At 35.7% G+C, this 25,028-nt stretch overlaps 1 protein-coding gene across 1 annotated transcript in view; it reads right to left on the bottom strand.

Moving 5' to 3' along the window:
- Positions 1 to 25,028, bottom strand: part of LOC150104247 (uncharacterized) — a 260,544-nt gene that overhangs the window by 156,567 nt on the left and 78,949 nt on the right. Inside the window, exon 4 of the mRNA XM_090396434.1 lies at positions 20,680 to 20,814. Coding sequence (XP_090252560.1) covers positions 20,680 to 20,814 — 135 coding nt within the window. The remainder of the gene's footprint in view (positions 1 to 20,679; positions 20,815 to 25,028) is intronic.

Below are 25,028 nucleotides of genomic sequence, written 5' to 3'. Positions count from 1 at the left end.
CCTTCTGGTTCCTTCTTCCTATATCTCATAAAATCCTCTCTCTTTTTCCTGCCCAAACTTGTTTTTCTCCACTCTTTCAGTTTACAATGAAATTCCCACGTGATCGTTGTACAATTCCCAATGCTAAGGCACGCACTATCTCAAAATAACATGGTTTTCTGACAGTAGCCAATCAAATCACATTAGCAGAGTCCCTTAGAAATACTTTCACTTTCAGTAACAACAAATAAAATGCATATATTACAATTCGCTTAGGATACATTTACAAGTTAATATAAAGAATTTATATAAGATAAATAACTAAAAAAAATTACAATTATTATTTCAATAAACAAATAACAGTAAGTGTTTAAATTACAATTTACTTAGGAGCAAACTTAGCTCAGGAAATGCAATCCATGTTAAATCATGAATGAAGTATTAATAATCATAAAATTCTTCATTCACAATTTAACACAAAATTACAATATGTCAATAAATGTTGATTGTAATCAACATTTATCAACTTATTGTAATCAACATTCATTCCATATAAGTGTTAACATAATTTTCTAAATGATGCTGTGCATTAACATCCTAAGTAGATCAGTTTTCCACTATAGAAACTGCTGATTATCTTATAAACTTATTAGCTATATCTGCATCATTCATGAAATCCACATCGAAATAAAGTAGATAGAGAGATACGTGCATGTGAACAATTCATGCCAGCATGATATAAGTGACCAAGTTTATAAGATAATCAGCAGTTTCTATAGTGGAAAACTGATCTACTTAGGATGTTAATGCACAGCATCATTTAGAAAATACAGAAAATGGTCTGATAACTAGAAAACACTAATCTTCTCTAGCCAGAAAAAGTTCACTCATGTGAGAGATTAAGTGAAGTCAACAAATCACAACTTAACAGGTGGGTCAGAGTCTGTGAAACTGCAGAGAACAGAACAGTTGGCTGCAAAGGAGTATGGAATGAACTGTGCATCCAACTGTCAATGAATAGGGTACAGCAGCAGAGGATATCACAATATTCCATTCTTTTTAGCTAAAAAAAAATTATGCTATAAGTACAGTGGGCTCAAGGAAATAGGACACTTGAGTGAAAAATCCTAGTTCTAGGTGATTCATACTGACATGGGAGAGGTTCATAACATAGTGGGAGTAGTATGAATCAGTGGACTTTTAGCAAATTGACAAAAACCGAGGACTGCTAATGATGGCATTCCAGGAAGTAGATAAGACACAGTTTACAGGAGCATTGTCAATGACCAGATGCATTCCTTTTATCATTTTCAGTTTATTAATCTAGTTAGAAATGGCTACTTCCAGCAAGTACTTAACCATTCCTTAGGGGTAGCATTTCTTACAGTGCAGTGTGGTCTATAGCACATTGGTGGCTTGCAAGAGAATTTTGTTAGCTAGGTTTGAAATATTTCAGATTTAAAAGCTTGGTTTTGAATTATTTTTCTGTCTGAAAAAAAAAAAAAATTAATTAATTAAAAAAAAAAATTCTAGCCAGATATGAGCTAGAACTATCGAGCTTGGAATTAACATGTTTGCTGGTGTCTGAAAAAAAATCAGTGCAATATATTCAATATATTTTGTACTTCTTAATACAAACTAATTCCTTGAACCCGAATAAACAATTAAACACTTTATAAGTGTTTCACTTTTGAGATAATTCATAATATATCCCATTCCATCCTAATTTTCCTCTGACTTAATTTTCTGCTGAAAATTATTAAGGTTATATTATGCCAACCATTCCACAATAATGCATTGAGGCAGAGCATATGAAGGCTCACCTCTAGTAAAATATGACCTATCAGTAAATGATTGGTGGTGTGTGTGTTTCTGTCTGGGGGGGGGGGGGGGGATTAAGGGGTTGTGAGCTGCTAAGTCACATATTGCATCCAAGTGGCCCATGGCAAGAAACGTTTGAGAAATACTGTCTTCAGGTGGGAGATGAATTTCATCACCTAGCATGAGACCACCACTCCACTTACTGGAAGACTAAAGTGGCTTGAAAAAGTTCTATATTTTGTCTCTAGAGCATAATCTCTCTGGATTATGTAAAAAAATAAATAAAGCTATATAAAATCAATAAAAATAGAAGAGTGTACAACTAAGAATTTCTACCTCACTAATTTTCTTTGGCTAGAAATATCTTTGCATCTCATATTCTGATTTTTTTTTTTTTTTTTTTTTTTTTTTTTAAATAACAGAAATCAAAAGAACAGTGAAATCTGGTTACTTCTACTGTCCAATTATCACCCCTTAAATAAGTTTTAGTTCCTCAAGAAAGTGCCAAGGTGCCTAAAAAGGAATAAAGGATACCGTGATTAGTTTTCACAAAATCTCCAATTTCCTTTCTGTCAATATTAAAGTTTAAAATAGGTACAAACAGAGCACCAACATATCCAAAACTAATTTGCCATTACCAAATGCAGGAAATTTGAATTCTTTTCAAATGCAACCAAGCTTTCTGATCGCTTACCGATGTTAACGGATATAGTTTCTGTCCAAACCTCACTTGCACTGGGTTAGTTCTAATATAATTTTAATGATAAAAGTCAGTCTTCTGACATCTTAATCTTTCTGAACTGATGTATCTGAAATTGTCTCAAAACATGTTTTTTTTTCCTCTCTCTCTCTCTCCTACAGAAAGATCAGAATCTTTTCATTCGGGATATTTTTAAAACTTGCCTGGTACTGATGGTATTTTTTCGAATGTTCTAAGAATTGGGACTCCAGTGTCGATACCTACTTTCTTCTGCTTGTTTATATACCATCCTATTCCAGTATTCACCCTGTGAACTTAAATATCAACTCACATTCAACCTAGACCTAAAGCAGAGCACCAACTCTTTATCATCAAATTACCATTCTACTGATTTCACTAAAATTCATATAAAATTTCTATATGAATTAAAAACATTTCATTCACAGTGCAAGAAATCACTAATAAATGAAAACCTTAATGAATGCTACCAATACTGATCAAGAGAAGATCTTGCTTATGTCATCACCTCTGGACCACAGAAAAGATGGGGGGGGGGGGAGTCAGTGATCTTGATAATATCTCTAAACCATTTGATTGGGTCTGGCATAATGACTGGAGCCTCTGAAGCTCAGTTGGTATCAACAATGCCCGTTAGTTGGAAAGACCTGGGATTGAATCCTGTCTAGGGTGTGAAAATTTCTTTAAGGAGTTTTTCCACCAAAGGTGAGTTAGCCCATACAAAAGTGGCAGGGTTTTTCATCCTGCAAAACAAACCAGATATAAGAAAACACACAATTATCAGACATAATAAACTGGCTTCATAGCCTAAGTTATTATTATTATCATTATTATTAGTACAAGCACTTCCATGGAGTCCAAAGACTCATCACAGAAGACCAAAACTATCCACACAATCTATCATACTCCTCCTTGAACCCATTAACAGACAAAGCACTCGCAAATGACTCTGGCAACCCATTCCACTCATTCACAACTCTCCAAGCAAAAAAATTTAGCCCTCATACCTTTATTCAACTTCCATGCCACTGATGGTATCTTGTTCTGGTCCTCTAGCCAAGTGGTGAAACATTTTCCCTGTATCAATCCTATAAAACCCTTTAAGCAACTTAAATGTTTCTATCATATCCTCTATTTTCCTCCTATCAACCAACTTCTGCAATCCACACACCCTCAATTTACCTCATAGGGAACATTCCACAGACCACTCACCATCATGGTCGGTCGCTCACCTCTGAATATTCTCCACACTTCCTCATCCCCCAAACAACCCAGGAGACCAGACCTGAGCACAGTAATCCAGATGTAAACGTATCAAGGCCTTATAAATAGGAATAAGAACTTCCTTATTTCTGCTTGTTAGTGTGTTCTTCAATAACCAAGTAATCTCATGGGCTACCTTAGAATATGTCCTCTATATCTGAACTCCGTCTACCACCATCCCTAAATCTCTAGCTTCATCTATTTTCTGGAGTACATCAATGTGGTACACAGCATGCAATCTATTTATCCCAAAATGCATAACTTTGTCTCAATATTATCTTTTGCCTATACTGATAGCCTATTTAAATCATCCTGCAAAATCTCCACATCGCTTTAACTCTAATTTTGCATCATCAGCAAACCGCTGAAAATTTCCTTTCAAGTTATTTCCTATCTCATTTATGTACAAATTAAACAGTAGCAGTCTCAGCACTGAACCTTGCAGCACACTGCTAGTTACCTGTTTTCACCTTGATTCTGCTCCTCCGTATACTCTGATATCTGTCCAGAAGCCATCCTGTTATCCACATAACCAGTCATATCCATTCCCATTTGTTCTTATTTGCAAAAGAGTTCCATGTGGTATTTTGTCAAATATCTTTGCAAAATTCAGCAGAATCATCGTGTGGTCATTTCCCTTATCCAACTCTGCTGTTACTGTATTATAAAATGACAGTAAATTACTAAGGCATGACAGACCCTTCACATGACAGCCATGTTGCCCCTCATACAGTATCATATTTTTATCCACCCATTCTTGAATTCTGACCAATTTTTATGGTACTTTTTACCACCATACCTGAGATATTGATTAGTCTATAATTTGCTACTGCAGTCTTAGAACCTCTCTTATGCAAGGGTATTATTTTGCCATCTTTCGACTCCCTTAAATTCAACCAGAGCTGAGACAAATTAAAACACCTAGTCAGAGACAGTGCCAGTTCCCTTGCATATTCTCACAAAACTTGCACTGATATTCCATCTAATCCCACAGCTGCATTTACATTGAGATTTTGTAATATCCTAAGAACCTCCAATTCATCCACCTCTGTTCCCACATCAGTGTCTGTCACATATCTTACAGCAGTAATCTCACTTGGTTTATATATGCCCTTGCAAAGTGGTCACTCAATAACTCAACTATTTTATCTGCTTCTGTCACTTCATCACCACCAGCACTGATTAAGGTCAATCTTCCATAGTCATTCTTTCTTGCCACATAACGAAAGACCTCTTTAGGATTTTTTTTTTTTTTGGTCCTGCTTGACTAAATTCTTCTCATAATCTGATTTGCCTTCCTCACTATGATGGTCACCTTTCTTGCCTGAACCTTGTACTGTTCACAAGTTTGCAGGTTACCTTTCTCCTTATACCCTTCCACAGTATTTTCTTCTTCTGCAGCTCATGCTCAATGATATTACTTGTCCATCTAATTCCTACCTGATTAACCCTCCTTACCTTAGATATGCAATTTAATATTGCTTCCTTGTAGATGACCCTTAACTACCTCCCATGCACTATTAACATTCTTCCATTGCAGTGTTTTATGCCATGGCACAAATTTAAGCTTCCTCCTAAGCTTGTAATAATCACCTGTCTTGTAATTCCACATATATCCCTTTTGAATAATATGACAACGTTATTCAAATTAAACATGAGAATATTCCTCATGTTTTACAATTTCCCAAGTCAAGTGTACATTGTTGCTTTCACCAATCAGAGGCAATCGATAGCTCTTCTGATCCTATGACCAGGTCCAATACTCTCACACCTTTAGTCCTCTCCATCACATGCTGCCTCAAGTAATTATCTCTCAGTAGGTGTATAAATTCCAATTCCTTCCTTCTTTCTAGTCTATATCTCCATAGTTGAAGTCCTATATAATAATTCATTCGACCTGAACCCATTGTAATTCTCGTGGAAAGAATTAGATGTTGGTTATACATACTTACTAAATAGCTTAAGGAAATTACAACGTACAATAGAATATACGTTAAAATAAATTTTAATACACTTCCAATATTTCACCAACGTCATGTTGCCATTTTCACAGGAACTTAGAAACAAGACATGTGCACGCAAGCACAATACACAGTAAATGAGGACGAAGCAGGAAGCTATTCTTTCTCCTAAAAGTCCTGATGGTGCTCCCTAGTATGAAATGTAGGTATTCTTGGCTGTTTGGGGCTGAAGGTCTTCTGATGTAGGTTTCCCAAATTTGGGGCAGTCTCATGCAACCAAATTTGTTGAGGTTTGGATTATTTCTTAGGGCTGATTCTGATTCCATGAATAGCCAATCCTTGTTGTGAAGGTGAGGAGAGGGGTTGTGGTTTATTGGTTTCAATATTTTTTGGATTTTTTTTTTGGAGGGGGGGGGGGGGTAGCCACAAATAATGTCCCACTCAAAGAATCTTTAGAGCTATTCCAAGCTAAATTTCTTCCCAATATCGCAGCCCTATTTCAGTTCCCAATGAACTCAGGCTATTTTGTTTGGCAAAGAAAATATTACAAACAAATAGAGGTGACAGCCATGGGTTCACCCCACCCTTGGCCAACTTTTTTAATAGAGACTTTTGAGGAGAAAGCCTTAAACTCTTCCCCACAAAAACCAACCATATGGCTTCGCTATGTTGATGATGTGTTCACTATTTGGCACTCCTCTCCTTCCTAACACACTTAAACAACCAACACCTCAGAATCAAGTTCACCCTGGAAGAAGAAAAAAAACAATTGCCTTCCCTTCTTAGACACACTAGTCACCCGCCAGCCTGATAGAACCTTGGTTTTCTCAGTTTATAGAAAACCCACCCACACAGGCAGATACATCCACCAACAATCTCCCCCCCCCCCCCCTCACAGCAATATGGAGTCATTAAGACAACTTATCTGTTCAAATGACAATGCCCTAACCACAGAACTAAACCACATTCTCAACACTTTCACAGCCAATGGCTATCCCTCCCAAAAAAAACATCCAAAAAATACTGAAACCAATAAACCACAACCCCCTCCTCACCTTCACAACAAGAATTACTCTAAATCCATCACCATTCCTTATATCCGAGGCACCTCAGAAAAAATCCTAAAAAAAACATGACTTGACTTCTTGTTACAGACCATATAGAAAATTGGCATCCCTACTCCACTCCACTAAAGACCAACCTCCTCCCCTAGACCTACCTGGTGTATACTAGGTCCCTTGTAGGTGTAAGCTGTCCTACTTTGACCAAACAGGCAGGACAGCTAATATCAGAATTTCAGAACAAAAGGACTACATCCGGTTTCACCAATATAGCCACTCTGGTCTTGCAGACCATGCTCTGGATACCCACCATAGAATACGGTGGAAGAAAGCCACGATAATATACCGTAGTAAATTCAAATACAAAAGGCTATTCATGGAATCAGCCTCAGCCCTAAGAAACAATCCAAACCTCAACAAATTTGGTTGCATGAGACTGCCCCAAATTTGGGAAACCTACATCAGAAGACTTTCAGCCCAAACAGCCAAGAATACCTACATTGCCTGCTAGGGGACACCATCAGGACTTTTAAGAGAAAGAATAGCTTCCTGCTTCGTCCTCATTTACTGTATATTGTGCTTGAGTGCACGTGTCTTGTTTCTAAGTTCCTGTGAAAATAGCAACGTGATGTTGCCGAAATATTGGAAGTGTATTAAAATTTATTTTAATGTATACTCTATTGTACATTGTGATTTCCTTAAGCTATTTAGTAAGCTTGTACTCATTGTACTAATTGCCAATGCATGTCTTCCAGATCATCTGTGGAATCTCCTGGACTCTAACAACAACCTACTGTATATCTGTATATTTTGTTTTACTAGCCTTGATCTCATCAAACTGCTTCAAACGAATAGCCACCCTCCCACCTATCTCCTATTCTTTTTTTTTTTTTTTTTTTTGGCGGCAATTCATTTGCTATCATCAGCAGTCCCTTCCTCTTCTCTATCTTCCCTGAAAATATTAAACCCTTCAAATTCTATCCCTGTGACTACATCATCTGCTATTAGCCAAGTCTCACTAATGCCTATAACTTTTGGTGAGGTTGCACTAACCAATACATTATATTTTTGTATAATGTATACAAAACATTACATTATATTTCAAATTTATACATTATAAATTTGAATAATTCAAAGACATCAGAAGAAATTTTATTAAATTACTATATTAAATTAAGTGTATGTTAGTGGTACATTAGTAAATAAATAAGTGACATCAAAACCATTGTCTGAATTTTTAACTAATAATCTGAAATGGACTGAATTTTTTTTATAAAAGTAGAGGGAATGCTAGTAAGGAATGAGGGGGGGGGGAGAGACTTAGTTAACTGTGGGCAAGTTTATAAGTAGGCCTGTCTGTTCTATAGGGTGTAGGGGGAGTTAGGTTTATGGATTTTAGGTACTTCATAAATAGGAGTTGGTTTAACATGAACCAGTTTTATTTTGATGATGATTTCTTTGGGCCAAGAAGTCACTTTTTTTCAATAATTTGCAGACTTTGAGACAGTGGAATCTCGAGCTATAATTTAGTAAATAAAACTCACATAAATCTTGCAGTTATGGTTGTAATAGTTGTAATAATAAAAGAGGAGAAAATAGTTTCACTGCATAAAGGAGGATCCAAGACTATGGTTGCAAATTACCGACCGATCAGCATATCAGGAGTCGTTGTCAAGGTCTTGGAGAAAGTAGTCAAGGGAAAAATACAGGAATGGATTGATGAAAATGAGATACTGTACAGAGGACAGCATGGCTTTGTGAAGGGTAGATCATGCCTCAGTAACTTGCTCAAGTTTTATAACAAGGTGACGGCTGAACTGGATAAGGGAAATGGGTTTACTGTGATACTGCTGGACCTGGCAAAGGTGTTTGACAGGATACCAGATGGAATTCTAATCCGTAAACTACAACATATGGGAATGGATATAGGGTTGGTGAGATGGATAGCTGGGTGGTTGATGGAGAGATATCAAAGAGTAGTTTATTCAGGAGTAGAGTCCAAAAAACGGCCTGTGACTAGTGGTGTGCCACAGGGTTCTGTTCTTGGACCACTGCTGTTTAATTTGTTCATTAACGATATAGGGAAGGGTCTAAGTGGGACAGTTCATTTGTTCGCTGATGATGCAAAGTTGGGTAGGGCGATAGTGAATGCAGAAGATGTCAAAGTCTTGCAAGATGACTTAGATAGATTGGAGTTCTGGACTAAGGAGAATGGATGTCAATTTAATGTGACAAAATGTAAGGTTATGCATTTCGGAGTGAAAAGATTAGCAGCAGTATACCACATTGGTGGAACTGTACTCCAAGAGATTGATGAGGCCAGGGACTTGGGAGTGTTGGTGGATAGGGAGATGAAGTTTAGGGGGCACATTGCGAAAGTAGCTAAATCAGCTCATCAACTCACTTGGTTGTTGAAAAATACCTTGACGAGCAGAGAAAAACAAGTTATTGTACCTCTGTACCGAGCCCTGATAAGACCTCATCTCGACTACTGTGCCCAGATTTGGTCACCTCGGTTCCTTCTTGATGGGGAGGAGGTTGAGAGGATCCAGAGGCGAGTGACTAAGATGATAGCAGGTCTATGGAATGAACCATATGAGAACAGGTTGAAGATTTGTGGGTTGCAGAAACTAGTTGATAGGCGGAAAAGGGGAGACATGATTGAGACATTCAAATTGCTGAAAGGATTCTATAGGATTAATTCAGATGATATTTTTGAGATCAGGACTGGTGGTGGGAGAACTAGGGGACACCCATGGAAGCTGGGCAAGAGCGTGGTTAGCAGGGGTGTTAGAGCTGGGTTCTTTACTTTTAGAGTGGTAAATGAGTGGAATAAGCTGCCAGAGTCTGTTGTGGGTGCTATGACAGTGAGCGAGTTCAAGGCAAGGTATGATGGATACTGTGAGAATGTTGAACAGCTGCGTGAACATGCTGTTTAGGGCCTCCCTCGATGAGTCAAAGGACTCCTGGAGTAGCCCGTGGTAATAATAATAATAATAATAATAATAATAATAATAATAATCCTCTTGATTCATGATAACTGTTGCATTACCTTTATCAGCTTTAGTAATAACAATATTTTTATTCTTACATAACATTTTTGATCATGGAGTTAGCCTAGTGTCTTTGCAATTCGCAACCATATGCCTGGGAAAGGAGTGTCCTAGGTTCAATTCCTGTCGGCAACGTGAGGAGCTTAAGGATCTTCCTCAGCCATAGGCAAGTTAACCAGGCTGGGGCATGGAGGGTTTTTTCCACCAGTTTATTTGGTGGTTTCATCCGGCAAGCAGGCAAACCGGCCCCGTGAACCCACAGGGTACAGTAATAGGATATAGTATGGCAAGGAAGGCAATGGGGAAACTACCTTGCTCATAGTCATTTCGCTAGATGGTAAGTATAAAAAGCTGCTCCTAAACAGCCAAAAGGCTATAACCTCAACAACATAACATTTTTAAGGATTTTTGCTATGTCTAAATGCACATTATTAGCCATTCTACATTCATCATGATTTCTAGTTTTGGAAATTGCTTGGGTGCAATGGCAAAGTTTTGAGCTAGTCTGAGAGCATTCTTAGCTTCTTCTGTGAGCACCTATGATGATAAATTTATGACTATGCAATCTAGTCAAATTTGCAGTTGGAACGTAGTATGTTGCCGCTGTTGTAGCATTTCAAATTTCTTCTAGTGCCTGCTTTTCACTTTTGTGAATCTTTTTTTACCGAAACTTCAGAGATATGTAGGAAGGTCCACAGTTCAGGATTTAAAACATTAAGTAGTTCTTCATGTAGAGTAGTCATACAGCTGTTTAACTTAGTAAGCTCTATTCAAGTAATAACAATATGCTTTCCCATAGAAGTGCTAAACTTGCCTGTTGGTAAATATGTGCATTTGCCAAATTTAAGTTTTCTTTAAATCTGAGAGAAGCAGGAATAATATCACTGTCATGGCATTATTTGAGGAATGCTAACCTGTTCAATTGTCTGACCATTTCAGTTTCAACTTATCGAATTGTGGTGCTTTGTATACAATATCATCTGCGTGGCGAATCATCAATATAACAGACAAGCTTAGATGTTGAACGTTACTTATTTTAACAGTATTAACAACATTGAACAAACTATTTTATAAAAATGATAAATGCACGTAAACACAAGAAAGATGTTTAATTAACCAAATATTTTGGTCTGGAAATAGCAGACCATCTTCAGTGATATTACAAGAACAGTTTTAAAAAATACAAGTTTAAAAAATACAATCGTTAAAAATAGAACACGCCGTGTGATGTTATATCACTAAGTATAAAACCTGAAGTAGAGACATGATTGGAAAAAAAAAAAGTTAATGAGTAATCTTGATTAGATTTTCCCAGATTTTTGATATAGATATACAGTCATTACAATTCAGGTTGGGACGATGGAGTAAGGTCTCCACGCTTTCCTTGAATAAATGTTCGAACCTATAACGGGATCTATGTAAGAGGCGAGTCCTGGACCAAAAGATGCTGTGGTCAGTTTCAATCCCGTGTTGAGCCAATCCAGACGTTTTTTTTTTTTTTTCAATCATGTCTCTACTTCAAAATGTTCCGTTTTATACTTAATACTTAGTGATATAACATCAAGCGACATGTTCTATTTTTAATGATCTATTGTTAGTATTCTAGCTTGTATTTTTTAAAACTGTTCTTGTAATACCACTGAAGATGGTCTGCTATTTCCGGGCCGAAATATTTGGTTAATTAAATATCTTTCTTGTGTTTACGTGCATTTATCATTCAGTCTTATGTCACAAGTATCCTTAAAACAGCAAATATTTTATAAAAAAAATGTTTATTAACTGTATAAAGAGTGTATGAAGTTCCTTGTGACTATGACTTGGCCTGCTATGGGCAGACAAGAAGATCTGTTAACATTGACTTGGAGAACATAAAAAATACATTTCTTACCATTATTATGGCAAGTCAAGACTGGCAAACTATGCTTTGGACACCTCTTCACACAGGATTATATGGAAGAAAATCAATGTGACCCCCAGGGACTTGCAATTGCAAGCATGGGATTGGAACACCTGGGGTACCTGAGCTAAGTATATCTTCCTTCACTCTTAGCCATATTTCTTTCCTCTTACATTTCCTCTATTAACATCTATAGAAGAGGACAAGATACTATAATCTTTACTATCCTAACTTCTAACTCTTTCCAGAGTTAGAAGTTAGGATAGTAAAGTGGAGGGGGTTCCTCCACTTTACTATCCCTCCACTTTACAGGGGAAAGTGGAGGGGTTCATCCACTTTCCCCTGAAGCTATTAGAGTAATTGATGGCTAAGGGGAATTTCATTTTCCTTTAATAACCACTAACCAAGGCAAGCTTGAAGACCTTAAGGTGACAGCCCCACCATCAAGCTAGACTGCAGGAGGCCAGTAATCCCCTCAGATGAATTGAAACTCGTTAAAAATTTTAGACTGAAGACAATTGATAAGGATGCTGCGGTGGTGTTCTAGCTGTCCTATAAACCCAATATAAGACAGCTAGAACCAATACAATAATAATGGGAAGAGATTAAGAGCATTCACCCTACATAACAATTATAGAATAATGAATACCTACTTTAAACATAAAGATATTCACTAAAAGGAAGGGCCCTAATAGAAATGACCCAGCTCGGAGAATGGGACACAGACACAAACCATAAAATACAAGAATTAGACCAAACCTTGCAAAAACAAAAAATAAAGACAGCTATCATTACAGAATCAAAGAAAAAACAAAACAAAAAGGAACAGATGAAACTGAGAATCATGTCTATCTTTATAGTGGAGTAAAGATGGAAGAAAGGGCAAAGTCGGGGGTAATGATGTTCATACATATATCTTTGAGAAGAAATATTATACATTACAACTACTGGAATGAAAGAATCATAGAGACAAGACTAAAGATACATAGAGGATATTTAACAATAATAGGCACTTATGTCCCAGAAGAGAGAAAAGAAGAAGAATCAGAGATTTTTTTTCTTATCAAGAACAAAAGATTATAGATCAAATAAACCCTTCTGATTATATTATAATAATGGGTGATTTAAATGCAAGAACTGGTAATACCTCACATAAACCCAATATAGGACAGCTAGATCCAATACATAATAATAATGGGAAGAGATTAAGAGCATTCACCCTACATAACAATTATAGAATAATGAATACCTACTTTAAACATAAAGATATTCACAGATTTACCTGGCAGGCAAGAAATATAAAACGTATCATAGACTATATAATAGCTAATATGAAATTTTCAAATATGATCATAGACACCAAGGTATATAGAGTCAGACCACTACTTACTGGTAGGGAAAATCAAATGGAAACCAAGATGGGAGGGAAGGAAAAAAACAAAAGAAATTAGAAACACAGAACTATACAAAATTAAACTCTTAGACAATGAGAATATCAGAGGCTTGTATCAGAATAGAATTAGGGATTGGTTGAGTAAAATCGAGGAAAGAATAAAAAAAGTGGAAGAAGAATGGTCAAACATTAAATATATATTAGAAAATGCTGCAAGAGAGAGAGCTTGGGAACAAAGAGAAAATGGATAAGATGCAGAGGTCCAAGACAATGAGATCAAACAGATAATTGAAGAAAAAAAGATAGCATATAAACAATGGCTAAATTTAAAGACAGATAAATCGTTCATTGAATATAAAAGGAAAAGAGCAACAGAAAATAAAATAAAATAGAAAGTATGTAGGAAAAAAATAGTGAAACGTATGAAAATTTTATAGCAAAATTAGAACGGGACTGTAGATTAAAAAGACCTAAAACATATAGAATCCTCAAACAAATGAATAACAATTTAAAAGAAAGAACAAAAATCGATATAATCATACCAGAAACCTGGCAGGAGTATTTCCAGAAGCTATGGCATGATAACTCCTTAATACAAGAATCCTTCCCAAAATATAACATCAGTAATATAGATGAGTTTCCATACAAAGAACTACAAAACACCCTCAAACAAAGCAGAATGGACAAGTCACCAGGAGAAGATAATATAAACACAAAACTTATTAAATCTGCAGGTAAAGAATTTAATACCAGATTTCTAAAACTTATAAACCAAATATACAAAGAGGGAAAATCCCCAAAACTTGGGATAGAGCTCTAATGATCCCAATTTACAACTCCTTAATACAAGAATCCTCCCCAAAATATAACATCAGTAATATAGATGGGTTTCCATACAAAGAACTACAAAACACCCTCAAACAAAGCAGAATGGACAAGTCACCAGGAGAAGATAATATAAACACAAAACTTATTAAATCTGCAGGTAAAGAATTTAATACCAGATTTCTAAAACTTATAAACCAAATATACAAAGAGGGAAAATCCCCAAAAACTGGGCTAGAGCTCTAATGATCCCAATTTACAAAAAAGGACAAAAAAACAGATTACAATAACTATCGTGGTATCAGATTCCTCGATACAGGTTATAACATTTATGCAAAGATGTTAACAAACAAATTAATTCTCTTATTATTTTTATGGCTATTATAGCCTGCTTTTGTTTAGGAGTTGCCCCTTATTTTAAATATTGGCTTCACTCTGACACCCGATGAAATTACCATCCTGCACAAACAACTTAACTTTGCTGTATCCCCAAAATACGTACCAAGAAAAAACATCATTATCGAAGTCCAAGCGAAACTTGAAAATGACCCAAACAGAGATACTATATTCCAGAAAATAAACAACATTATAAATAGCAAAATAATAGTGAAACCCAACATTACTCCCAACTTACAAAAAGCCCTATTATCTTTAAGAATGAACCTGGATATAATGATCACAAAAGCAGACAAAGGGGATACTGTAGTCATCATCAACAAAACCGATTACCACAACAAACTAACGGCCATCTTAAATGACCAACACACCTACCAAAAAATCCAAAATGATCCCACCCCGACCTCATAAAACAAATCAACGACACCATACACACCTTAAAAAGTCAAAACAAGATAGACAAAACCACAATGAGAAACACAACCCCCCTGCACCCCTTATATGTTCGGGAACATCAAAACTCACAAAGACAGTTACCTGATACAGCCTATAGTCTCCTACAAGAACACCACCACAGCACCCTTATCAAATTTCGTTGCCAAACTAATCAAAGCATTATTTACAATGTCTAACTCTATGATTAAAAATACAGACAACCTATTTCAGAAAATAAATAACATTACTTCATCCCAAGATGATGTCCTCACCTCATTGGATGCAACTTCATTATACACTAACGCGGTGTATAATGTCCCCAGAACATTAGACATCGTACACACACTACTCACAGAGAACCACACCCTGCACACATGCACAAAATTAACACCTAATGACATCATTAACCAGATCAAACTCACAATATCAGTTAACTTCTATAAGTTCAACAACAACATATATGTTCAAATTTTCGGTCTCCCCATAGGCCAAAACATCAGTGGACAACTAGCGGAATTATTCCTACTCCACTTCCCCCCTCCCGGCAACCTTTTATGGCAGATACGTGGACGATATTCTATGCACTGGTAAACCCACACACATCACTGCCTTACAAACATCCTTCAACAATTATAACAGACTAAAATTCAACATGGAAACTGAACAGAACAAATCTATCAATTTTTTAAACCTGACACTAATCAAAACTAACAACAAAATAGCCATGAGAATATATCACAAACCCACACATATCGGAAACTACCTCCATTTCAGTTCATACCACCCATATTCCATTAAAAAATCAGTCATCCCATCACAATTTATAAATGCTTACAAATTCTCAACCAACTGTAATTATCTTAACATGGAATTAAAGAATTTAACATGAATTTTTAAAAATCGCAACTATCCCACACAACTAATAAATTACGCAAACAGAATGGCAAAAACATATCATAACAACAATACAACCAAAACTGAATTCCCAACACGTATGGTCATCAAACTGCCACACATCCAAAACACTTACAAAGCCTACAAATACATTTTCAAACACAAGGACTATAAACTGTATTCACCACGAACCAAAAATTAGCAACTCTCCTAAAACCCATTAAATCGCTCACACACAAAGAAATATTTGAACACCACAACGTAGTCTACAAATTCCCTTGCCAAAAAGACTGTGACATCACCTACACAGGCTCTACCATTAGGTCTTTATGGACCAGACTACAAGAACACTTCTGTGACTGTGACATCCTTATTCCGGAACATTTAAACACTAAAAAACGACGCAACATCAAAAAGAAAAATAGCAGCTCACACCCTTGAACTGAAACATATCCCGCAAATTGACAAGGCCATAATAACAGACAAACAAGACAATGAAACAATGCTTAGAATATCTGAAACAATAGCCATAAAATGTGACGAAAACTCAATCAACGTCCAAAGCCCTTTCCAAATGTTGGAAGCTCCACAACTTACAGATCAGGTCACGCCTCCGACCAATAAGTGACAACAAATGCCCTTTTTTGGCAGATACAACATGTGGTCGTGGCATAGCCCTACACTCATCCCGAAAATGTTCCGATGATGGTCACACGACCGAAACGGCTTGCACCCCGTTAACGCTCTCCCCCCGCCTTCCCATAAAACCCTTCCCCTTCCCCAAAGAAGCACCCTTAAGTATAATAATATATATATATATATATATATATATATATATATTATTTTAGAAAAACCTGGGTTTTCAAAATTATTCTTCCCGCGTTGCAACAAACATTTCCCCCACGTTCCCCCCCCCTTTTAACAGCCTAACAGCAGAAGTATGGAGAATGAAGTCATCCTAGCATCTAAACAAGGTATGTACAAAATTTTCTTCCTCAATTATTCTGCAATATTTTCCTTTAAAATACACTTATAATGCCTAAAAATTTCTCGAGTAAGAAAGTCAATTTATTTAAAATAAGGGACACTCCTAAACAAAAACAGGCTATAATAGCCGTAAAAATAAGTTTTTAAGAGGAGTAACGTGAATTTTCCCAGAAATAATACCTATAAATTAATTCTCTATATAGAATCACAGCTGAGAAAAGAACAGAACAGATTCTGTAAGGGGAAAATCACGTATAGACTCAGCTTTTATTTTAAAAATAATTATAGAAAAACATAAAGAATACAATAAGTTTTAAAAGAGGTATACCGTGAGTAGACATATCGATACAAAATTAATAACAGAAAAAACTCATGTACAAAGATTATTTAATAGTATAATTTTCACCTGTGTGTCACAGGCATCTTCAGTACATCAAGCTCAAATTAAACAATAACTGACAATTCCAAAAAGCGTCACCTAAGTAGCTGGTGTAAGATAACTAAAAAGGTCAATAACTTTCCTAAAAAAAATAATAAAATAAAATAAAATAAATAAATAAATACAATAAAAAGTTAGGAAAGATTAGCTGATTTGTAAAGTACTATCTCCCATAAAGGGGATAGACGTAAGCCGTCGGATCTGTTTAAGTTAGGAGAATGAAGTAAAGTTTCACATGTTTCTTTATAAAGGCGTTCCATGAGAAACTGACTTTTGTGAAGAACTCTTGTCTTCCTCCGATGAACTCTGTGTCTAGTGAAGATGGCATGTTCTGCAAGTCCAGACTTTTCGGGTTTAAAGTATTCAATATAAGATTGGTGTTCTTCTAGCCGAATAGAGGCAGATCTTCCCGTTTGTCCGAAATAAGATAATCCACAAGAGCACGGAATCTGGTGGACACCTAAATGATTAAGATGTGGAAGCTTGTCCTTAGGAGAAGTGAGAAAGGTGGAGATTTTCCTCTTCAAACACAGAAGAAATAACGCGCATTACTATCCCTTAGTACAAGGCATCAGTGAATGTATAGCAAAAGTTTTAAAACCATTGAATATTTCTGTTGCCTTTCGACCGTTTAGAAAAATCTCCACCTTTCTCACTTCTCCTATGTGTCAATATCTAAAAAAGCTTTGAACATTTTACTACAATTTTCAACATCATATTTATATGAATTAGGATTTTCTACCCTCACCACAATTAAGTGTAAAAAGAGAGGAACTCTTCAATGTATTGACGAGGAAATGAGAGTTTGCCTTTCAAATATATGCCCAAACATTGAAGCAATCGCTAGGACACATCAGGCTCATATTTCTCATAAACACAAGAAAGAATAAACTTAAAGGTATGTTTTATTTTATTTTCGCATTTTTTTTTCTGTAATATTTGACTTAATTATTATAACATATTTCTCAGAAATTTGTATATAGTGCAGCTACAATTATTTGTAGGATTTTAAATGCACCCCGACTTCAAAAAGTTTGAGAACCACTACTCTAGAGAAATGCAAACTTTCATTGATGAAAATGACACAGAAAATGGGTTTCAATCTTTCACATATTCTCTTCCTTCTGTATCCATTAAGATAATTACCACAAACCTTTTCATATGATTCCAGCTGGCTAAATTTTGATCAATTGTTTGGCTAATGACAGCTTTGTATTCTATTTTTCATTTGACAAATTTGTACTATACAAGTCAGCAAAACTAGAATATCAATTTTACAATCCTAAATTCCCAAGTCATTCTTTGGTAGGATTCTCTCTCTCTATGTTCACTGGGCATCTACATATGCCGTATGGTCACTCCGATGCTCGATGATGTTCCACACCAGACCTCACCATGTAGTCCTGTTGTTTGCTTTTCTGGCAGCCTCAACTCTCTGAAGATCAGTCACTCCACACATGCCATCCATTCATCTCATTGATGGTCTACCCCTGCCTCTTTTTCCAGGAACTTTACCTTCTATTACTGTTCTGAGAAGTCCTCCTTCCATCCTTTCTATGTGTCCAAAATATTTTAACTTTCTTCTGTCAATATCCTTAAGGAGCCTTAAAGTTCTACTAATCTTTTCTAACACCCATTCATTTGTACGCATTTTTTCAGTATATGATATCCTCAACAGCCTTCTGTAACACCACATCTCAAAAGCAGATATCCGTTTCTTATCTGACTTCTTTAGGTTCCAAGTCTCGCATCCATAAGTCGCTGTTGGAAAAACAACTGCATCTAAAATCCTCAACTTTGTTCCCATGGAGATAGATCCATCCTTCCAGATTTTAGACAGGTCTCTGACTGTTGTTTTAGCCATTCCTAACCTTTTTCTGGCGTCTTCTGAACAGCAATTCTTCACATTAATAATGGATCCCATGTACTCAAACTTGCTGACTTCCTCAATTCTTTCTCCATTAAGATACACTTGTTTCTCAAGAGCTTCTCTGTTTGTTTTTCCTTTGAGATCTTTGTATTGCTAGAATCGAGTTGAAGTCTTCTGTTATTACTGATTTTGTTAACTTTGTCAAGAATTAGTCCTAGTTCTTCCATGTCATTACAAAGGAGTACTGTATCATCAGCACACCTCAGATTACTGATAAATCTACCTCCTATCGTAATTCCTGTCCTGAGCTCATCCAATGCTTCATGCATGATGTCCTCTGCATATATACTAAACAAGCGAGGAGAAAGTAAACATCCTTATCTAACTCCTTTTCCAACTTGAAGCCAGTCAGTCAATCCAACACCTGTTCTTACTGTTGCTTCTTGCTCCTTATACAAGTTGGCTATCAACCTGATAGTGTGTTGAGGAAAACCCATTCTTTTCATTACTTCTCACAGTTTCACATGCTCAACACAGTCAAAAGCTTTAGAGTAGTCTAAGAAACACATTATTAGAGGGAGTCTGAATTCTTCATATTTTTCTATGATCTGTCTAAGGCAAAGGATCTGATCTCTAGTGCCCCTACCTTTCCTAAAACCTGCTTGTTCCTCTGGCATCTCTGCCTCAACTTTGGCCTCAATCCTATTTAGCATGATCTTTAATAAAATTTTGCTTGCATGAGATATCAAGCTAATAGTTCTATAATTCTTGCATGCCTTCTTATCACCTTTCTTATGTAGTGGTATGAAAACTGACTTCTTCCAGTGTCTAGGCCATGATCCTGTCTCCCATATCCTTGTAATCAATCTATGAAACACTCTTATCCCTCCATCCCCTGTGGCCTTAATTAACTCTGCTGGGATTTCATCTGCACCTGGGGCCGGTGGGATTCTGATAACCTTATAAATCTGAATGCTAGTAAACTCAATCCTGTAAGTTCTCACAAAAAAAAGTGTTAAAAGCCTCACTTTTAACACTGTCTAAATCTCTAGATAAGATTTTTCTTCACAGAATAATTGTAATCTTTTTCTCGGTATAAACATATTACAAGTAGTACTACCTCAGCATTCAACAAAGCATGTTCTCTCTTTAGCTCCAGACATATCTTATCCTTGAAAACTATTAACTCTATACAAATCAAACCAATGGCTTTCTTTAGAATATTGTCTTTAATAGCTTCCTAAAAAATCTGATTCAGTACAGAAAAGAGCTATTAATGACTCATCACTAACTGACTCCAACATAACATTATTTAACAGATGTTCAGTCTCTGCAGTGTGCACATTCCACATGTTTTCATCGTCAATGCTAAAAGGAATTAGCACTAGTAATTCTCATAATTAGTTCTAAATTGGGTAAAATACCAGAAGAACCTCACCAATATCCTTTCATAATCCAATTCCAAACTTAAAAAAAATTTTTTTTAATTTCATTCCCTTTACTGCAATTCTTTGGAGCAGCTATACTAGTAAAAATACATACATAAAGAAGTGTCTCATATGTCCCCCCCCCCTCAGACTTTTTCACATGCCCTTGAGGGGTACATATACTACACTTGGAGAAACACTGATCTAGATACATATGATAAAAATCAAGTTATCAAATAATATCACAGAATTATGCTTACCCTGCGCCTTGGTTTCCTTGTATCCTCAGAGCCAAAATTATCAGGCTCTGAGACATTCCTAAATTCCAGTCCTCCAGTATTAATATAAAATCCACCATATTGAGTTGTAAGAGTAGAAGGTACAAGTTCATCATACTGAAAAAAGTAAATAAATAAATGATAAAATTAAAAAAAAAATACACATAACACTAGTTTAGTTTTACTAGTCTTAAACTGTTATTATAGAAAAAAATTCTGGAATTCAATAATTTATAACGAAAACTAGCTGCTTGAACTTCGATGCAATTCTATTAAAGGCGAAACCATAAAATATACTAACAGTCACTGAGTAATAAAAATTAAGGTAATTACCATATTTTCATGCATGCACATATCTCCCATAATTTTACATATGAAACCACACACCAGAGATTGAACAAACCAGAACACTTTGCATGCGTATAAAAAGAGACTACTTTCTCTTTATGTTTCTTGAATAGGTGGAGGCTCCAGTCTTTGAGAAAACAGCATAAGGAAGTCCTTTCCAGAGAACGGGTAAATGGAAAAGAAAGGATGAAAAGGTGGTTTGCTAGGTTTCAAGTTGGACAATAAATGTTGACCAGTAGCTGGTTATGTTCATACAAGTTTCAAAGAAAAATGGAGATGTGATTGCAGCCACTACAGTGAAACATTGCTCACGAAAATATTCACAGAAGAAGCATAAGGCAGATTTATAACATCATTGAGAAAGTGGCTGTAGGTATTATTAACCTTTAACTGCTACAGTCAAGTTAACTCGAGCATGGAAAAAAATGGTGACCTTGCTACAATACAATTAACTTGAGTTGGCGTGCCTCCCATATTCAGACAATTTTTTAGTACGGAAAGATTCGTCATAAGATATTCAAACTTCGCAGGTAGGTTTCTCCATCTATTGCCAACCAAGCTTATTTGAAGTTTATTTGACTTGGATTTCTGTCCTTGTATGACATCTAAAGAGAAAAATTTGAACTGCTGCAACTAATCATATTAAGCACCTCTGTAGCGCAATTGGAAGAACGACGGTACATTGCGCACTTCGATTGGAAAAGGCGTAAGTTTGATTCTTGTGGTGATGGGAGGAATCTTTATATATGGACTTTTTCAATCGAAGGTGAGTTAGCCGATCTCATACGGAGGTAGCAGGATTTTTTCTCCCGGAAACTTGGGTTTTTCAGCCTGCATACAGACAAATTGGCCCTTCAGAACACGCGCAATTTACAGACAAAAAATACTAGTTGTGGTGTAGGGCAGTAGATGGCGTTAATGTGGATGATTGATTGATAGAGGTTCGAGTGGAGACTGAGAGTTGTACAGTAGGTGTCCTCCTGTGATGAGTCTTCGGACTCCTTGGAGGTGTCACGAATAATAATAATATGCAGCACGATGCATAAACCACATGACTGCAGGGATTTCCAGGATGTCACAATATGGCTTCTACCAGTAAATATCCACATTTATCTTACTGATGATCAAATTGATGAATTGTTAACAACAAATGAGTCGGGAGAAGAATTGTCCGAGTTAAGTGAATTGTGTACTTCAGATGAAGAAGGTCCTGGTGATTCTACATAAATTAATGTGTGTAATTTGCATAATCAAGTGGAAACCCCTTGATTATGCAAATTTTATAAAACACTATTATTGCCATTTTTGTGAGTGAACAAGTGTATATCAATAATGTATGATGCTGTCCGGACTTCTTACTTCAGTAAGAATTTTAATTGATTTTATTTATAAATTTTTTGCAAAATTAATTCAGCACATGGGACAATGTCAGTAGAATATAAAGTCAGCAGTTAAAGGGTTAATTAGATTGCCTCTATGATAGCATAACACATTTTAGAAAGGTTGCAGGCATACTCTAAATGCTGGAGCAATATTCCAAAGATGAGTGAATATGTGATTTATATATCACATTATGTATGGGAAAGGAGGAGTTGGTTTAAGGTTGAAAAGGTTAGGGAATTAATGTGTTTGTGATAGGAACAAATTGGTATAATCTAGCCCATGAAGAGAAATCCAATATTTGTCTCAAGATATGGCTAATATTAAAGATAAAAAAGGTGTATGAAATGAGACAGTAGTGCATATGTTTAGCTAACTAGAGATATATACAAACAAACAACATGACAGAAAGCTGAATGCACACTTTTGAAATAAGTGTTATGATGGCACTATATTTCAGCAAATCCTAAATTGCATATGCACCTCATTGAGAGGTGGGCCATCCTTTTACCCTGAGCATACTTTCCATCCTTAGGAAGGAAGGGTGGAACGCATGCTCAGGGTAAAAGGTTACCATAGGAAGCATACTTTCTATCAGATGGTAATCAGTCAGGTATTTTGGACTATTGTTCAACTAATCACCAATCATCATACCACTGTTAGGTGCAACCAATCCAAATGCAATCAGTGTTATCATGCAATCTCTGTCAAGATCAATGCACTCTATGCATACAATTTTTTTTGTTCTACATTTCTTTACCATACTGCAATAGCAACTACAACAATAAGATATGGCATATTGCTGTTGTGTCACAAGAGACATGGTCCTGTTCTATAAAACTATCCTAATGTCAAATACAGTCAGTGTTTCTCCCAGTCACTTCAATTAGAGGTTTAAGCCACTTCAGACTTCCAATAATGATATGAATTTCATTTCCTAGTCTTGCAGTAGTTGAGTTGATAAAATTCAACTACCACTAAGGCCATTCACAAAACATTCCCACCCATAGCAGGATTCAAACCCAAACCTTGCTGCGTAAACAGCAGATATACTTATCCACTCAAACCAGTGAATCTTCTGATCATTCTTTTTTTATCACTTCACTGATAAAATTTCAACTTATTTTAATCTCGAGCTCTCAGACTTTAAATTCTTAATCACGCTTAGAAATATGCAAATGATCCTTGAACAGTCCCATCAACCAAAAGCCTAAGTAGATCATGTTTTAAAAGTAGATATAGATACAGAAGACAGATATAGAAGACAGAAATCACAAAGTTGGTGGTTTCATTTGTAAAACCAGCTAACATCTGAGTAATTTGGCTGGTAATTTGAAAATTATAAATATGGTTATAATTACTTCTGTATTATCTGATGATTACAAAATCAGCAGAATTAACATGAAATTCAGATAATTGTAAATTAACATTACTAATTTATATATTAACAAGCCATTCTTTTCAAGATGCTACTATAATATGTATGAAATTTTGCTACATGGAAATTCATACCCCCTTAAAACAATATGTATTTTTCAAGACATTTTGTTAATATCTTTTTTTTCAAGTATTTATAGTATTTTTCAAGACATAGTACTGAAAACTCTTTAATAAGAGTTTTCAGTACTATGTCTCTTATCATCATCATTAAATTCCTGATAAGTATCATCAGGTGATGTACAAGATATTATGAGAGTACTACATGAAAAAGTTACATCATTACTAACATCCTACTAATAATTTTCCTCCAAATTAATCTGTTATCTAATAAGACTCCAATATTATCAGATCTTATATTTCTGTCTTCTGAGGCATTTAAGCTAACTACATCAATCATCCTAGATCTTGGTCTTCCTCTGGGTCTTTTGCCTGCCATCCTAGCAAAAAACACTTATTTTCCTATTAAAAATGAAGATATTAGAAAAGAACTTGACATTGTTAGCATTCAGGGATGTGTTAGTTAAGCTAATCTCAGGTAGTATCAACAGAATGGGACCTCTCCTTCTGTTGAACTTACTATAGTACCTGAGATTAGCTTCAATAACACATTCCTGAATGCTAACAATGTCAAGTTCTTTCCTAAGTATCATATTATATCTTCATTTATAATATGATACTCCCATTGATGCCATCTGTTCATTTCCCTAATCTTTCTCTAAACTCTCATAGATATCTGTAGTAACTTGAGATATTTAGACTATGTTTATATGAAGATCTCAAAAACCATACAAGGTCATGAGAACTTAGAAAATCAAATATTAATTTGGAAAATGACAAATATACAAAACTTGCCTTATGCCTCAATACCAAGTATATCTAAAGCCATGCTGTGAATGTGGTCAAATCCTAGTTGCTTCTTCCTCCAAAATATTTCAATTGCTAAATCACCAAACATAAAACCTCTTGACCATGAAAAAGTTGCCAGTTCCATAATATTGACTCCATAGAGTTGTGTTGTTACATTGAGAAAATAATACCAGTACATTCTAATAATTATAATATATGCAGGGTGTAGGAAAAGTAATGACGCTTGTCATATTATTCAGAACAAAAGGTATCTAAAAGAACTGAGTATGGTTTCCTTTTATAAGCAGCATACTTTT

Source organism: Typopeltis vanoorti, chromosome 8 (assembly GCF_054136105.1).
Source record: "Typopeltis vanoorti isolate ZY-2024b chromosome 8, IOZ_Tvanoo_1.0, whole genome shotgun sequence".
NCBI lineage: Eukaryota > Metazoa > Arthropoda > Arachnida > Uropygi > Thelyphonidae > Typopeltis > Typopeltis vanoorti.
Note: the sequence above shows the minus strand (reverse complement) of the source record. Positions and strands in the feature narration are given on the sequence as shown.